Source organism: Podarcis melisellensis, assembly GCF_964234715.1.
Source record: "Podarcis melisellensis genome assembly, chromosome: 16".
Lineage (NCBI taxonomy): Eukaryota > Metazoa > Chordata > Lepidosauria > Squamata > Lacertidae > Podarcis > Podarcis melisellensis.
The window spans coordinates 26,117,200-26,134,544 of NC_138533.1; the positions used below are offsets into that span (position 1 = coordinate 26,117,200).

At 45.6% G+C, this 17,345-nt stretch overlaps 1 protein-coding gene and 1 long non-coding RNA gene across 5 annotated transcripts in view; both read left to right on the forward strand.

The window, feature by feature from the left end:
* HNF1A (HNF1 homeobox A) overlaps positions 1-17,345 on the forward strand; it is a 41,945-nt gene that overhangs the window by 7,203 nt on the left and 17,397 nt on the right. The window contains exon 1 of one of the 4 annotated variants that reach the window (XM_081891276.1): positions 14,335-14,798. The exons of the other annotated variants lie outside the window; for them this stretch is intronic. Coding sequence (XP_081747402.1) covers positions 14,461-14,798 — 338 coding nt within the window. The 5' untranslated portion in view covers positions 14,335-14,460. Of the gene's footprint in view, positions 1-14,334; positions 14,799-17,345 lie in introns of those variants that run through there. 4 annotated transcript variants of the gene reach the window in all.
* On the forward strand, positions 3,999-6,204 carry LOC309359277. Its single transcript, XR_014163799.1, has 2 exons — positions 3,999-5,064; positions 5,715-6,204. It is a non-coding gene; the product is annotated as an uncharacterized lncRNA (long non-coding RNA).

A 17,345-nucleotide genomic window follows, 5' to 3' on the forward strand; every position in this document is an offset into this window, starting at 1 on the left:
TTATTTATTAAATTTATTAGGCGGTGTTTTTCTGCATAGCAACTTAAAATATGTTAAGCGGAAAAACCACACACATATATACATTGAAACCAGCGTTTTAAAAAATCAATTGTGTTTTGTAAATATATTTTTTCTTTATTATTTTTCTTTTTAGAGATAATCTTTTTTTTGTTATTTTCTTATAAATGAGTTTGAATTTTAGTCTTTTAAAATGCTAAAAGAACTTTCAATAAAATTGCTATATATATAAAAAAGAAACCAGAATTTTTAAAAAATCTAGGAGGATCTAAAACAATTACAATAATAGCATTGTGCAGTATTGTATTACCGTATATTTGTTACCTTTGCATCCTGCTTTTTCCTCAAAGGCAGCATACATGGTTCTCTCCATTTAATCCCTACAACAATCCTGCGAGGTAGGTTGGGCTGAGAGTTCACGACTGGCCCCCAAGATCGTCTAGTGAGCACGCGGTGCTACGGAACTTGCCACCAACCTAGATGGCTTTTAAAGTGGGTTAGACAAATTCATAGAGGAGAGAGCTATCGATGGGTACTAGCTATGATGCAGCAGCAATACTTCCAAATACCAGCTGCTGGAAATCGCTGGAGGGGAAAACCCTCTTGTACTGGGGTCCTGCTTTGCGGGATTCTCCATGGGGCATCTGGTTGGCCACTGTGAGAAAAGGATACTGGACTAGATGGGCCATTGGGCCTGATCCAACAAGCTCTTCTTATTGGCATCCACAGCAGCGGAAACATCTGATTGTAGGCTTTGGAGATGTCCATATGTGGGATTTTGTTTTTAATTTTCAATTTAAATTTATTCTGTTCTAAGAGATGGTGGATGAACTGTGGAGGCTGGCCCATTAGGGCCAATGGGGTACTGCCCCACCAACCATATTCTGCTCCCAGCCAGCTCCCACCTGCCTGCCCTCTCTTTTGGAACTGGCTGTCAGTTTCCTCCTCCTCCTCAGTTTCAGCATTGCTCTTGTTGAACTCAGCAGGAAAGAGGATTGGAAGAAACCTATAATTTGTTGGCTCTGCCTACTTGTTTGCGTTCCTATCGTTCCACAGCCATCAGTGAAGACCAGTATATTGTGTTGTCCTTCCTCCCTACTTGTGCTTCCCGAATATTTTTCACATTTACTGGAAGCGCAGAACTATATCCAAAGATGCTGCTGGCATACAAAGTGGACGAGCTGTTCCTGCAGCCTATGTATATTATACATAGGCCTTCTAGGTGTAGATTCAATGCAATGGTGTAGTTCAAACGATGGGAACATAGGAAGCTGCATTATACAGTGGGAAAGAGGATTTTGGAAATACCGTATTTTTCGCCCTATAGGACGCACTTTTCCCCCTCCAAAAATGAAGGGGAAATCTGGGTGTGTCCTATTGGGCGAATGCAGGCTTTCGCTGAAGCTTGGAGAACGAGAGGGGTCAGTGCGCACCGACCCCTCTCGCTCTTCAGGCTTCAGGAAGACATCTGCAGCCTAGGCAGCCCTGCGGGAGTTCCCGCAGAGCTGTCTAGGCTGCGGATAACAGCCTGCTTCCCGGAGCGTCGGGCACCCTGAAAGCAGAGCGCCCGGCGCTTCAGGAACACATCCGCAGCCTAGGCCGCCCTGCAGGAGGTCCCGCAGGGATGTCTAGGCTGCGGATAACAGCCTGCTTCCCGGAGCGTCGGGCACCCTGAAAGCAGAGCGCCCGGCGCTTCAGGAACACATCCGCAGCCTAGGCCGCCCTGCAGGAGGTCCCGCAGAGCTGTCTAGGCTGCGGATAACAGCCTGCTTCCCGGAGCGTCGGGTGCCCTGAAAGCAGAGCATCCCGCACCCCGGACAGACATCCGCAGCGTGGGGAGCCCTGCAGGAGTTCCCCGCAGGGCTCCCCACGCTGCGGATAGCAGCCTGCCGCCCGGCGCGCAGGGCACCCTGAAGCAGAGCGCCCCGCGCACCGGACAGACATCAGCCAGCCCCACAAGCTTGGGGGACAGCAGGGAGGCGCAGCACCGCCACCCCGCTGTTCCCCGACTTGGTTCGGTTTCGCCGACCTGCTTTTGGGGGGGAAATACAAGTAAAGGGGAAAAATTTTTCCTTTATTTCCCCCCCAAAAAACTACGTGCGTCCTATGGGACGGAGCGTCCTATGGGATGAAAAATACGGTATGTAGACATTTGGTCCTGATCCCCCTAAAGTTCTCTAGAGTCCGTGACAAGGACTCTCCAATTAAGAAGAATTTGGACTTGATATCCCGCCTTTCACTCCCCTTAAGGAGTCTCAAAGCACCTAACAATCTCCTTTCCCTTCCTCCCCCACAACAAACACTCTGTGAGGTGAGTGGGTTTGAGAGACTTCAGAGAAGTGTGACTAGCCCAAGGTCACCCAGCAGCTGCAGGTGGAGGAGCGGGGAATCGAACCCAGTTCACCAGATTACGAGTCCACCGCTCTTAACCACTATACCACGCTGGCTCTCTTTTGGAAGACAAGAAGAGCCTGCTGGATCAGACCAATGGCCCGTGTAGTTCAGCATCCTGTTCTCACAGTGGCAAGCCAAATACATGTGGGAACCCTGCAAGCAGGACCCAAGCACAAGAGCACTCCCCCCTCCTAAGATTTCCAGCAACTGGCATTCCGAAATATTATTGCCTCCTAGAGCATAGCCATTGTGACTAATAGCCATTGATAGCCTTATTGAATTTGTCCAGTCTTCATTTAAAGCCTTCCAAGTTGGTGGTCATCCCAGCCTCCTGTAGGAGCAAGTTCCATAATGTGCTTTCCACTGTCCTAAATATTAACAACATTCAGTTTTGTTTGATGTCCATAAGTTCTAGTGTTATGAGGGAGAAAAACCTTTCTCTATCCGCTTTTCCCATCCCATGCATAATTTTATAAACTTCTATCATGTCCCAACCGCTGCTGTCTTTCCTGATAGGGGAGTTGCTCCATCCCCTTTATCATTTTGATTGCTCTTTTCTTAACCTTTTCCAATTCTGCAATAACCTTTTTCAGGTGAGGCGACCAGAAGTATACACAGCCTTGTTCTGGATCTCTGGACACCCACTTAGTTTAAGAGGAACAATTGCAATGACTGCTTAAAACATGATTATTTATTACTGCATTTATATTCTACCTTTCCTCCAAGGAGTTCAAGGTGGCACACATAGTTCTCCACCTCCTCATTTTATGCTCACAACAACCCTGTCAAGTAGGTAAGGTTAAGAGGCAGTGGCTGGCCCAAAGTCACCCTTTGTACTCTTATAATGGTGGGCAGTCTACATTCTATATTGCCATTATAGTCAATCACCAAGTCTGTAATCATATTCTGCCAATAAGCAGAAGTATCATCACTCTTAACCATTTTTACAGAGAAAGAAGTGTTTTCTTTAAACGATTGCACTGTTATTTGACAGGTGTCAGATGGTTTAAATTTCTAAGTGACACATTTGATGGTACAAAATATGCCAATGCAGATGACATACAGCCAAATACAACTGGAATTCGGTATACACAGGGCAGGACCTGCAGGACACCAGAAGGAAGATCAGTTCTGACAGCTGTTAAGACTTCCCCAAAAAGTTATATGGCTTTAGTTTCAGGGATAGTGAATTCATTTGCAGTTTTGACTCAGGTTTTGTCTCTTTAATTTCAAAAGATGCCAACAGGTATCCCCTTTTGTTGAAGATTCTCTAAATTTCATTTCGGGGGGGGGGCATTGTTAGATACTTCTTTTTACAAGGGGCACTGATCTCCAAAAAGATGCTTTTCTTTTATGTACATGTTTTTCCCCACAATGATGTATCTACTGGTAAGATAAAAATAATATACTTAATATATCTAATTGGGGGGCGACAGAGGACGAGATGGTTGGATAGTGTTTTCAAGGTTACCAGCATGAGTTTGACCAAACTGCGGGAGGCAGTGGAGGACAGAGGTGCCTGGCGTTCTCTGGTCCATGGGGTCACGAAGAGTCGGACACGACTAAACGACTAAACAACAATATCTAATTGAATTAATTTAATTGTTAATATAACTAATATTAATTATTAGTTATATTATTCGCTTGCATCCACCAAGACCTTGACTGCTGTTACAGCAGATGAATCTCATGGGGCGGCCAGAGCACAGTCTAGTCCTGTTGTGTTGGATGAATTTCAGCTGGTAAGGCTCGAAAGTGTGGACAAGGTGCTCAGATCAGTCAGGGCAAGCACTTGCACTCTACACCCTTGCCCCTCTTGGCTGGTAAAAACCAGCAGGGAAGGAACAGCTGGCTGGGCCAGGGAGGTGATCAATGCCTGTTTAAGAAAGGGGGTGGTCCCTGCTTGTTTGAAAGAGGCAGTGGTAAAACCACTCATTAAGAAACCTTCCCTGGATTCGGAAAACCTAACTACCAGCAAGTTGCTAATCTTCCTTTCCTGAACAAGAGGTCGCAGACCAGATCTAGGTGCTTTTGGTAGAAACTGATTTTCTGGATCCATTTCAATCGGGGTTTAGGCCCGGTTTTGGCACAGAAATTGCCTTGGTTGCCCTTTATGATGACCTCTGTTGAGAGAGAGACAAGGGAAACATGTCCCTGTTAATTCTTCTCAACCTCTCAGCAGCTTTTGATACCATGGACCATGGTATCTTCTGGAGTGACTGTCCAAACTAGGGTGGGTGGCACCGCTTTGCAGTGGTTCCAGTCCTACTTGGATGGTTGTTCCCAGCGGGTGTTGCTTGGGGGATGCTTTTCAGCCCTTGCAACCTAAAGTGTGGGGTTCCGCAGGGCTCAATCCTATCCCACACGTCATTTAACATCTACATGAATCCACTGGGTGGGGTTATCCAGAGATTTGGAGTACATTGTCAGCAGTATGTTGATGACACTTGGCTCTATTTCTCCTTTACAACGGCAGGTGAGGCAATGGAAGTGCTGGATCAGTGTCTTGACTCGGTAATGGACTGGAAGAAAGCCAACAAACTGAAACTAAATCCAGATAAGATTGAGGCACTGTTAGTGGCTGGTTCCCTAGACCAGATGGCTGGGAGGTCACCTGCTCTTGAAGGGGTTACACTTCCTTTGAAGGAGCAGGTTCGTAACTTGGGGGTACTCCAGGATCCTTTGCTGTCGCTCGAGGCTCAGGTGGTCTCAGTGGCCCAGAGTGCCTTCCATCAGCTTTGGCTGGTGGCCCAGCTATGCTCCTATCTGGACAGGGATAGCCTAACTATTGTTGTCTATGCTCTGGTTACTCCCAGGTTAGATCACTGCAATGCATTATACGTAGGGCTGCCTCTGAAGACGGTTCGGAAACTTCAGCTACTGAAGTTGCTCACTGGAGCAAGACGGTTTGAGCATATTACACCAATCCTGGTCTGACTGCACTGGCTACCAATTAGTTTCCAGGCCCAAATCAAAGTGCTGGTTTTGACCTATAAAGTCTTGACCACAATACCTCAAGGACCGCCTCTTTCCATATGAACCTACCCAGATCCTGAGATCATCTTCTGAGGTCCTTCTTCATGTGCTTCCTTCTAGAGAAGTCTGGAGGGTGGCAACACGAAAACGGGCCTTCTCTGCAGTGGCTCCCCATCTGTGGAATGCTTTCCCCAGAGAAGTTCGCCTGGCACCTTCATTATACACTTTTAGGCACCAGGCAAAAAAGTTCCTTTTTAACCAGGCCTTTGGTTGATTTGGTGTTTTTTGGAGGGGCAGTTATTGGGTTGTTTTTATTTTGATTACAGTGGAACCTCGGGTTACATACCTCTCTGGTTGCATATTCTTCACGATACACACGCAGCGAACCCGGAAGTAACAGGAAGGCTTTCGGCGGCCACACCTGCGCAGGAGCGGGCTCCCGCCGGCCACACATGCGCAGATGCAGGCTACCACTGGTGGCGCATGTGCAGAAGGGGCTACCTCCGCATTCGCAGAAGTAGGCTACTGCCCTGCGCACATGCGCAGAACAGGCGCATCTGGATACGAATTTTTTGGGGCGCACATGGACCCCCGGAATGAATTAAATTTGTATTCAGAGGGTCCACTGTATATATTTTGTGGTTTTATATTTTGATTTTGTTCTGTGAACCGCCCCAAGGCCTCTGGGTATAGGGCAGTATATAAATTCAAAGAAGAAGAAGACGATGACAACATAAATTTATAATGTATCATCATATCATATATATACAGATTTATATTATCTGTAATGAAATAAATATTTTTCAATTTAAACAATGTATCATTGTATATTTTTAAAAAAGTAAAACTTTTTTGTCATTTTTCTCTCTCTTTACACTGACTTTCACCAAGGTTGATAATACTAGGAGGCAGCATGCTTCTGAATACCATTTGCTGGAAATCACAATTGAGGAGAGTAGTGCTGATGTTCTCTGGTCCTGGTCGAGGGCTTTTCTTTGGGGAATCGTGCTGAGCTGGGTGGGTTCCCCTTTGGCCTTAACCAGCAGGCTCTTGCGCTCCAAATCAGCTTTCATTGTGCACCCTTAATTTGCTGCAATACAACTGAAGATAGTGATAGTCAAGTGTCCTCAGGGTAGGTCCACTGAAATTAATGCTCAGACTAATTTAGGCCCATTAATTTCAATTGATCTACTTTGAGAAAAAATTTAGTTGGATAAAACCCAGTAGAACTGCCATTTCTGCACTTTTAATAATACAGAAAAATAATGCATTTCCCACACCCACCAAATGATTCTGTCTATCAAAGAGGGGAGAGAGGAGGGGCTGGAAAAGATACCACAACGCAGAGAGAGAGAGAGGATGCACACTCCCTATCACTCCAGAACCCTGAAGTGAACACATTAAACACAGTCTCTTCCCACTTCTTACCCTTGAGAAGTGCCCAAGGGACTTTAATAAGACTACTTCAGAGTAAGTGGTTTGAAGATTGCAGCCTGTATGACCACAGCATCACCATGATGTGTCTGCATTACAGCACTCGCTGGCTCTCTTGGGAAAGTTGCTAGAAAGGTTAATGGCATAATTACTATTATTACCATAATGATAATGAGTGGAATTGCTTCATCTACTTTAAACACTGTTAAGCCTCGTCTGCTCCTCCTCAGCAGTCTTTTTTTCCCACTGGGACGGGATGGAAACTGGGCTCGTCGTCGTCTGGCCTATGGCAAATGAATGTTTCCCACATTGAAGGACAATGGGAGGTGGGGGAGAGGAACATGAAGTGAAACAGGCTGGAGCCCAAGTTTCACAATTTTGCACATGTCTGCTGCTCATTTTACACTTGTTTTACTGCTGTCGTAAGCAGGGCTTCTTTGAGAGTAGTTCTGGAGGAGACAGCTCTGCTAGGCTGCAAGCTTGCCTTGGAGCACCAGCTACAGGTTGGTTCATCAGTGGGAACCAATTTTAGTGCTTTGATAGTTAAGGGCACTTGGGTTTGTTTGAGGCTGCTTTGGTTTGAAATGATTCCTCTCCTAGAGAATGAAAAGGTCAGTACACAAGAAAGCTTCCTTTTTTAACAGGGAACTGAATCTAACACTTGAGTAGCAGCCTTTGAGCCCCTCCTCCAAAGTCCATTTTATTGTGGGTCACAATGACTTGTGCTCATGATGGCATTGAGGTGATAAAAGACCTGTCTGCTTTCAATGCTGTCTGGTGTCAGCAAACTTTTTCAGCAGGGGGCCACTGTCCCTCAGGCCTTGTCTGGGGCCTGACTATATATTTTGGGGGGGGGGGAATGAACGAATTCCTATACCCCACAAATAATCCAGAGATGTATTTTTAATAAAAGGACACATTCTACTCATGTAAAAACATGCTGATTCCCAGACTGTCCGCAGGCCGGATTTAGAAGGCAATTGGGCCGGATCCAGCCCCCAGGCCTTAGTTTGCCTACCCATGGTCTGGACTCTGGGCCTTTGAAAGTTTAACTGCATACATAAGTCTTTGTTTCGAACTGGGCATGTCCTGTCGCTTCCTAAAAATATAAGAAGAGCCTGCTAGATCAGACAGAAGGCCCACCTGGTCCAGGGTCCTCTTCTCACATTCAAAAGGCATCCCCTCCCCCAATTATTATAGGCATATTAGTTTTTTTAAGGCTTATTAGAACTGTAAGTCTGTGAAGGGAAAACTACAGTGCCCAGAATACTCGGGGGGGGGGGGAGAGAAATTTCCTTAGCATGTGCTTTCAAGGCGCAGTAAAATGTAAAAAATATAAGACAGATATACACAATTTTAATATACATTTATTTATTTATTTATTTATTTATTTATTTATTTAAAATGTACCTCACTATCCAGTAAAAAAAACACCAAGTCTCTCGAAGTGGCATTAGAGGCAATAGGTGAGATCCAATTATATCCACAGTAGGGCTGGGCGATATATCCTCCAAAACAGTTTTGAAGTCCACTTCATGATATTGGTTTCATAGTTTTTGACCTGGCAATAGTTTTTGACCTGGCAAATCATGATGTGTTAGGACTGGGTGATAGATCTCCGAAAGCCGGTTTCAAGTCCATATCATGATACCATATCATATCATGGTTTCATAGTTTATGACCTGGCAATAAACTGTATTGTGAAACTGTGTGTGCATGCGCGCTATGCAAAAAAACACAATATGGGAAAAACTGTGAAGCCAGCCAATGCCTCTATGTAGCTCCATCCTTCTTTCAGACATGGTGATATATACCGTATTTTTTGCTCTATAAGACTCACTTTTTCCCTCCCAAAAGGGGGAATGTGTGTGCGTCTTATGGAGTGAATACAGGCTGCGCAGCTATCCCAGAAGCCAGAACAGCAAGAGGTGGAGAAGAGAGTGAGGTGTGTAGAAACAAGCCTACTGCACAAAGATAAAGTTTGCACTCATTGTTCCACCCACTTTTTATTCTGCCTCTGGCCTTGCCCACTTTTGGCATGTGGCCCTCGTAAGGTTGCTCAGAAGGGAATGTGGCCCTGCGCTTGAAAAAGTTCCTCACTCCTGCATCCGATGCATCAAACAGGCTGTTTTAAAGTAGTGCAACAGGTCAGTTTGGCCACTAAGTGGCACTCTTCTTTCCGATACCAACAAGGTGCACATCCTATCCACATTTTTCTTCAGTCTTCTTGCCTTTCCGTCCTGGATAAAAGAGAATCAGAAAGCTGGCAGTTGAGGACAGAAACCCCTGTGTTTCTCAGATTTGCTCACTGCTTCTAAACTTCTCTAGCCCCAACTCAGCACCTACACTGAAGCAGTTGCATGTGTTTTCTTGGCTGCATACACCTCGTACATTTAAAGCAATTTTTGCACTGCAGCTCCCATCAGGCCCTGCCAGCACAGCCGTGCGATGCTGGGGTTAATGGAAGCACAGCCATGCTGATGGGGCTGATAATAATAATAATAATTATTATTATTATTTATACCCCGCCCTCCCCAGCCGAGGCCAGGCTCAGGGCGGCTAACAAGCAATAATAAAAACAAGTTGAATGAATACAACTTAAAAACAAAATTAAAATACAACATTAAAATATTGAAACATTAAAATATTAAAATGTAGCCTCATCGCAGGAGGAGAAAGGAAAAGAAAAAAGAAAGAGGGGGAGGGAATCAAATTGGCTCCAAGGCAAAGGCCAGGCGGAACAACTCTGTCTTACAGGCCCTGCGGAAAGAAATCAGATCCTGCAGGGCCCTGGTCTCATGAGGCAGAGCGTTCCACCAGGCCGGAGCCAGTGTTGAAAAGGCCCTGGCTCTGGTTGAAGCCAATCTAACTTCCTTAGGGCCCGGGACCACTAGGGTGTTGCTATTTATGGACCTTGAGGCTCTCCATGGGGCATACTGGGAGAGGTGGCCCCGTAGATACGAGGGTCCTAGGCCGTGAAGGGCTTTAAAGGTCAAAACCAGCACCTTAAATCTGACCCTGTACTCCACCGGGAGCCAGTGCAGCTGGAAAAGCACTGGGTGAATATGCTCCCATGGCAGAGACCCCGTGAGGAGCCTCGCTGCAGCATTCTGCACCCGCTGGAGTTTCTAGGACAGCTTCAAGGGCAGCCTCACGTAGGGTGAATTACAGTAGTCAAGCCTGGAGGTGACCGTCGCATGGATCACTGTGGCCAGGTGGGGGCAGGAAAGGTAAGGGATGGAAAGGTAAGATGATGGGAGATGTAGTCCAAAAACATGGGTGCGGGCATGCATCAGGTTGGTGAAGACTGATCTGTTGTAAGTCACCATCATAGAATGTTAGAGTTAGAGGAGACTCAAAAGGTATTTTGGTCCAGCTCCCTGCAGGAATCATAACTAAAGAATCCCTGACAGATGGCTATCAATATAGATTGCCTTGAGGACCAATTGACCAAAAACCTTTTAAACCATAAGCCAAGCCCTGGACATGACAGGTTTCCCTGTCGAAAGCTGGTTCCGGGGCCAGGTTGTATAAGTTACCTGTCAGCTGCTGAGGACAGGTGGGCGTAGAAACTTTGGGTGGAGCTACCAGCCCAGTCATCAAGGGAGACGCCTGGCTTGGTTCTATAATGGGATAATCACAGGCCAGGAAGTAAAGGGGCAGGATGAGATCTGTCAAGATCTCTTTCATTTTGTGTACCTGAGCTGCCGAATAGGAGTATGTAATACACAGATTGTCTATTAAAGCACCAGGGCAAAGGTTTTCAACCAGTGCCTTGAATGATGGTCAGGGGAGCCACGGGCAACACTGGCCTCAGTCCCTCTTTCCTTCTTTCCCTCCCTCCTCTGATGTCCTCTTGTGTCTCTGCCTCCCAAAGGTTTATGCGGCTGTTTGTGCAACAGCCCAGGCTACAAGTTCCCCAGGCAAATGGTGCCTTTAGGGCTGGCCAGGGAGTGCTGGTTGCCAAGAGCTCAGGTGGCCTTGGAGTAAGCAAGCAAGCAGGTGAGGGATCCCAGCCAGTCCACCAGCCCTTGCTGCTGGGAATGGACAGACAAGTCCCAGGCCCCTGTGGGGCAGTGGGAGAAAGCACCTCTTTGTGGCTGGGGGCACAGCTAATAAACCAGGGGCAGCAGCTGCCCAGAGGACTTCCAAGGAAAGGGGAGAGGAGGAAGAGGGAACACTCCACAAGGGAGGGTATTCGGAAAAGGGGGAGAGGCTGCCAACTCTGCAGGCGAAGGGTGACATAACTGGGCTCCTGAGCCCCACAGGGGTGCCACAGAGAGAATGTACAGTGGTACCTCGGGTTAGGTACTTAATTCGTTCCAGAGGTCCGTTCTTAACCTGAAACTGTTCTTAACCTGAAGCACCACTTTAGCTAATGAGGCCTCCTGCTGCTGCTGCGCCGCCAGAGCACAATTTCTGTTCTCATCCTGAAGAACAGCGTATGTAACCCAATGTACCACTGTGGTTGGTCAAGGGAGCCGTGGACTCAAAAAGGTTGAAAACTAGGGTATCCAAGGGCAGGCCACCTCCTTCAATATCAACCATCTTGGGCCTTATGAGCAGCAGGAGAGGCCCTGCTGGTGGTGCCACAACATGGAACTGTCCAGTTGGTGCTGATAAACTACAGGGTCTTCTCAGTGGTGGCTCCCTGTTTGTGGAACACCTTCCCAGTAGGAGAGGTGCATCTGTCTCCCTCCTTAACAACATTCAGGAAGATTTTTATTTTTTTAATCATGTTCACCCAGGCCTTTGAAGGCTGACAGATACTACTACTGGCAACTAGGGCTTTTTTTTTCAGCCGGAACGGAGTTCCAGCACCTCTCAGGTGGGCACCATTGTCATTCTAAGAGAACAAGGGTGGCATTCATGGTGAGTTCTGGCAGTAGCACCTCCTTTTCTAGAAAAATAGCACTGTTGGCAGCCATTAAATTATTTACTGTGAGGATACTGAATTGCTTTGAAATGTTTTCAGATGTTCCTACATGTTTTTTAAAAGCTCTGTTTTCCTGCTTTATTTCCCAACCTGGGCTCTTTTGCAAAAGAGGGGTGGAAGTGTTACTAGGCTAAGTTCAAAGTGTTACTATAATAATTATAATAAATAAACAATAAGATTATGGTAAGATTATCAATCGAGGGACGTGGGTGGTGCTGTGGTTAAACCACAGAGCCTAGGATTTGCCGATCAGAAGGTCGGCAGTTCAAATCCCCACGACACGGTGAGCTCCCGTTGCTCGGTCCCTGCTCCTGCCAACCTAGCAGTTCGAAAGCACGTCAAAGTGCAAGTAGATAAATAGGTACCGCTCCGGCAGGAAGGTAAATGGAGTTTCCATGCGCTGCTCTGGTTCGCCAGAAGTGGCTTAGTCATGCTGGCCACATGACCCGGAAGCTGTACTCCAGCTCCCTCAGCCCATAAAGCGAGATGAGCGCCGCAACCCCAGAGTCGGTCACAACTGGACCTAATGGTCAGGGGTCCCTTTACCTTTACCTAAGATTATCAATAAGAATAATTAGCAACAATACAGTAATTTAACACTTTTCAAAAGTTAAAATAATAGACTAAAATTAGATTAAAACTCTAATCAACTTTCTAAACATCTGGATAGACTTGTCTAAACCAAAATGTTGTAAGCAGGTGCCAGAGAGTACTGTGAAGGTGCCTGCCTGATAATAGAATAAAATAATAATAATAATTGTAGAGTTGGAAGGGATTTTGAGGGTCATCTAGTCCCCCCTTACAACACTGGAATCTCAACTAGATCATACATGACAGATGGCCATCCAACTTCTGTTTGAAAACCTCCAGCGAAGAAGAGTTTTACTACCTCTCGTGGGAGTCTGTTCCATTGTCAAATAGCACTTACTGTCAGAAAATTCATCCTGATGTTAAGTTTGAATCTCCTTTGTTGTAACTTTGAATCCATTGGTTTGGATCCTAGCATCTGAAGTAGGAGAAAACAAGCTTGTTCCATTCTCCATGTGAAAACCCTTTAGATATTTGAATATAGGGCTATCACATCTCCTCAGTGTAGCTGCAACATATACTTGTCTTTTATCTTATTTTTTTAAACATGGGTGGAAATGTGTAATTGCAGAACTGCCCTGGGAATTGGATTACTCAGGTTTGTTTTTCATTGGCAGTCATTTTGGTTTTCCTATAAAGACAGACCTACTGAATTTGCACTTTCTGAAACAATACACAGACTGAAATGCAGAACCATCCTTCAAAATGTGTGCTTTTACAAATTTTGCAGTGCAGTTCTCTAGCCAGCGAATGTGAAAAAGAAAATTGTATTGACTGGGATAAAGTGTGCATAAACATGCATACATTAGGAGAAAATAACACAGGGACATATAACATATTATGGAAAATTGCATAGAAATTTGTATATTGTTTTAATTTATTAGTCCAATTACTTTTAAACTATCATCTTTTTAGCTTTTTGTATTTCATCTGTGTTGTTTTAATTTGTGTAAATCACTTGAGTAGGAGTCTGGGGGAAAGGCTGTATATAAACAGCAACAAGAAGAATAAAAAACGTGCAAATTAGGAGAAATTTGCACCAAAATTCTGATGAATTTTCATGAGGACTTTCAAAAAAACAACACAAACTGATATGGAAATATGAAGAACTGAATTTACACTTGGAAATATGAACAAGTGAGGGAAACCCAGACTGACAGATCCATTCATCCCTGGTGGCAGCAGAACGTGGGACAGATAGGTTGTCATTCTCAAGTCAAATCCATCATAAACAGCGTGGCCATGCCCTTCTGCAGCTTATTTTCATTGCAACGGGGCTTCTTCCAGAAGACCACCTCCTGATGGACCCAATGAGTTAGGAGCTGAGGGAGAGAACCATTTGAGGAGGACAGGACCATCTACGCCCCAGAATGTGCTGGGCCAGCCCTTTCTATACTTTCCAGCCGCATCCCAAAGGTACATAGGAAGCTACCTTATACAGAGTCAGACCATTGGGCCATCTCACCCAGTACTGTCTACACTGACTGGCAACAGCTCTCCGGGGTTTCAGGCAAGATTATTTCCCAACTCTGCTTAGAGATGCCAGGGACTGCTTCTGCTTCTGAGCAGATGTTCTGCCACTGAGCTTGGTATCGTTCTATTATATACCTTTCTAGGAGATGCCATAAAACTTCTTCCCATGCCCAGATCCTGCTCGTCTCCACCACCACCTGGTCCCTTCTTTTTCTTCAAGTGGTGTCTCCTTTTCCTCCACTCTTCTTCCCCCTCTTATTTTTCCTCTCTCTCTCCCTCCCTTCCTGGGCACTTTGTGAACTGCTGTTGCAATGCCGAAGTCCAAAGTTCAGTAACTTGCCTAAGCACACAGATAAATATGAACCTTGGAGAATTTGCATTGCTCCAATGTAAACAGATAGGCGAGGGTCCCTTTATCAGCACTGACTCAGGACAGTTGTGGGGGGTCTGAAGCTGCTTTTTTTTTCCTCTTGGGGAATTTTTTTGTTGGGGGGGGGGGTTTGCAAAGGCCGAACCTTCTGCCATTTCTATTCCGCTCTGACGGGTGACTTCAGAAACATGGTGTAGCAAACACGGGGATCTGCGTCGAGCACGTCGGAAAAAGCTCGGGCCTTAGGAGAAGCGGCCAGAACTAAAAGACCATGGTTTCCAAACTCACTCATCTTCAGGTGGAGCTGCTGGGGGCTCTCCTGGAATCTGGGCTGAGCAAGGAGACATTGATCAAAGCCCTGATGGAATCGGACCCCTACCCGCAGCATGGCGACAGCCAGCAGCGGACTGCCAGCACCATCCAAGTCGAGAAAAGAGAACCCTGCACAGAACTCACGGCTCTTGCCAATGGGATGGGGGAGTCCAGGATGTCCGAAGAGGAGACCTCTGACGATGGAGAAGACTTCACTCCGCCAATAATGAAGGAGCTGGAAAACCTAAGCCCAGAAGAGGCTGCACACCAGAAAGCCGTGGTGGAAAGACTCTTACAGTAAGGGCATCTCCTGCCTAATCTCTCTCTCTCTCTCTGTGTCTGTCTGTCCCCTTTTATCCTCTACCTTCTCAAATCACCCTAACCCTTTCCTTAGTGCTAGCAGCCGATATAAAGGCATAGAGATTCATGTTGTAGCACAACTACTGGACAAGAACCCAGCTTCCCTGTCTGAGATGATTTTAAATAAAAGGTATAGTTAAAACCTAAAATTTCAGGCCCATGCCAACAGAGTGCCCCAAAGTCCAATTCAGGTAAGGAGGTACTTCTTTAGGTGAGGAATAACTTTGGAACTCACTCAGCAAACATCTCTTTTTTTTTTATCCTGTCCGCCATTTCAGATGTTGCATGGGAGGTAGAAGAACCCAGAATCGTTTTTCTAAACCTGAGCATAATTGTTCCTACAGCAGAAGTGTTCAAAGATGTGAAATGAAGCGCCATAGAGTTGCCATCATGAGACATGTTCCCCAAACACACAACACTCTTGCCCTCAGTCTCGAATAACTCAGATAAGCCATCTTGTTGTTACTGACAAAACAGGCACGTTCAAAGTATGCGCTGCCAGCCTTGGACAAAGACAGGATTCCCTAGGAATTCATGCCAATGTTCCTAGCAGGAAGGTTGTGACCATTCTTTCCTATCTCCCTTACTTTCTTTCCCACTCTTGCTAACCATAATATATCCACAACCTACTTATAAATGAGCTCCATTTGGAGGTGGGGGGAGTAAAAATGTTCTTTTAAAATTCCAGACTGTTGTCAAATCTAATAATATTTATTAGGGGCTGGGGGAGAATCTCTGTACGCAGGGAGGGGATTTACATGAGCTCCTTCGGAAGGGCTCCTCGGGGGAAAATATGAATGCAAAAACAGCCCCTTCTGTTACTGATAGGGAGAGCTTGTGAAGACCACAGCTCTGATTTGGGGAGCAAATGGAAGGCAGGTCAGTGGGGAATCTGTGGGATAGCTCATTCGGTAGAGCATGGAACTCTTAATCTCAGGGATGTAGGTTTGAGCTCTACGTTGGACAAAAAGATTGACAAAAACTAAGCAAAGACCTTGCAATAGCCACCCCTGTGATGCAGATCCCAATGGAGTCACATTAATTAGCTGTACTGCTTTTGCTTCTGAGCCCAGTGTCACAAGCAAAGCAAGAGGCTCTTCTTACCTGTGAGTGGAAGGAGAAAGGCCTCAAGACTCCAAAAGTCCTTTTCTTCCACCATTGTTCCTTCTTGTCTTGTATTTTCTTTCTTTCTCCTATTTTTAACCGCATCCACCCCCTCAAATCATCTTTCTTTGCTCATTTCCCCTTTTGGGGGTTGATCTTTAAAACTCCCCGACTCCCAAATGACCCCTTGCATCGCCCCACCTTTCCCCTCCACCTCTCCCAGAGTCTGTGTCGAGATCTAGGGTCAGTTTGATTTCCAAAGCCTCAGGACTGAGCTGGTTACTAATTATCCAGTGGCTTTATTATTTCTCTTTTGTCTTATAAATTTATAAACGAAAAGGCTCAGATAAGCTTTTTGATCATTAACTTTTGATGATTTGTCAGGTGTCTCCTCTCAGAGGAAGCCAAAGGAGTCAGGAGAACACCTGTTCTCCTCTCCTCTTTTGTGATGGACATCCGTGAAAAGGTGAAAGAGGGGGAGGATCGTGCTATTAGGATTTGGAAAGGAGCGTTCACACTGGGCTCTCAAGTGATGGCAAGTTTAAAATGCGTCCGATGCTTAGTGGGCTGTAGTAAAGGCAATTCAACTAATTCATGAAAAATGGATTGCAACTATGAGGACACAACATTTCATATGGCATATTTGAGCATTCAAAGCACTTCACAGGTATTATCTCAGTAATCCTTCCAGCAACCTATTAGGTAGGTCAGTACTACTACTATTCACATGCATTATCTCCAGCAGAATATAAAAACATAACAAAACATCAAATGTTAAAAACTTCCCAATACAGGGCTGCCTTCAGGTGTCTTCTAAAAGTTGTGTAGTTCTTAATCTGACATCTGATGGGAGGGCATTCCACAGGGAGGGCACTACCAACGAGAAGGCCCTCTGCCTGGTTCCTTGTAACTTCACTTTTTGCAGTAAAGGAACCGCCAGAAGACCCTCAGAAGTAGACCTCAGATCTCAGCTTATTGATGGGGGTGGAGACACTCCTACTAGGTAGGTCAGTAGCATTACTATTCTCATAGGCAAAGGATCAAGGCTAAGGGAGTGGCTTCTCTAAGGGGCCTCCATATGTCCTTTTAATGTTGGGTTCATTATTATTTTTATGATGGTATTGGGCATGTTATACCCAATTATACCGATCCTGCTTTGAATACTATTTCTGCCTGCACAGGTTTTAGGGTGGGCATGCTGATTCCTTTCCATTCAGTGGATCTCCAGTAATGTCCTGGTAATATCCTGTAACCTTTTATACCACAAATGTTCTGGGCAGGGGAGGAAGGGTGTTGCACTATAGTGCTAAAGTGCCCCTCTAGAAAGCAATAAAGCAGCAACACAAGGGAGGCAGAGTAGAACAACCCATAAACTAGAAT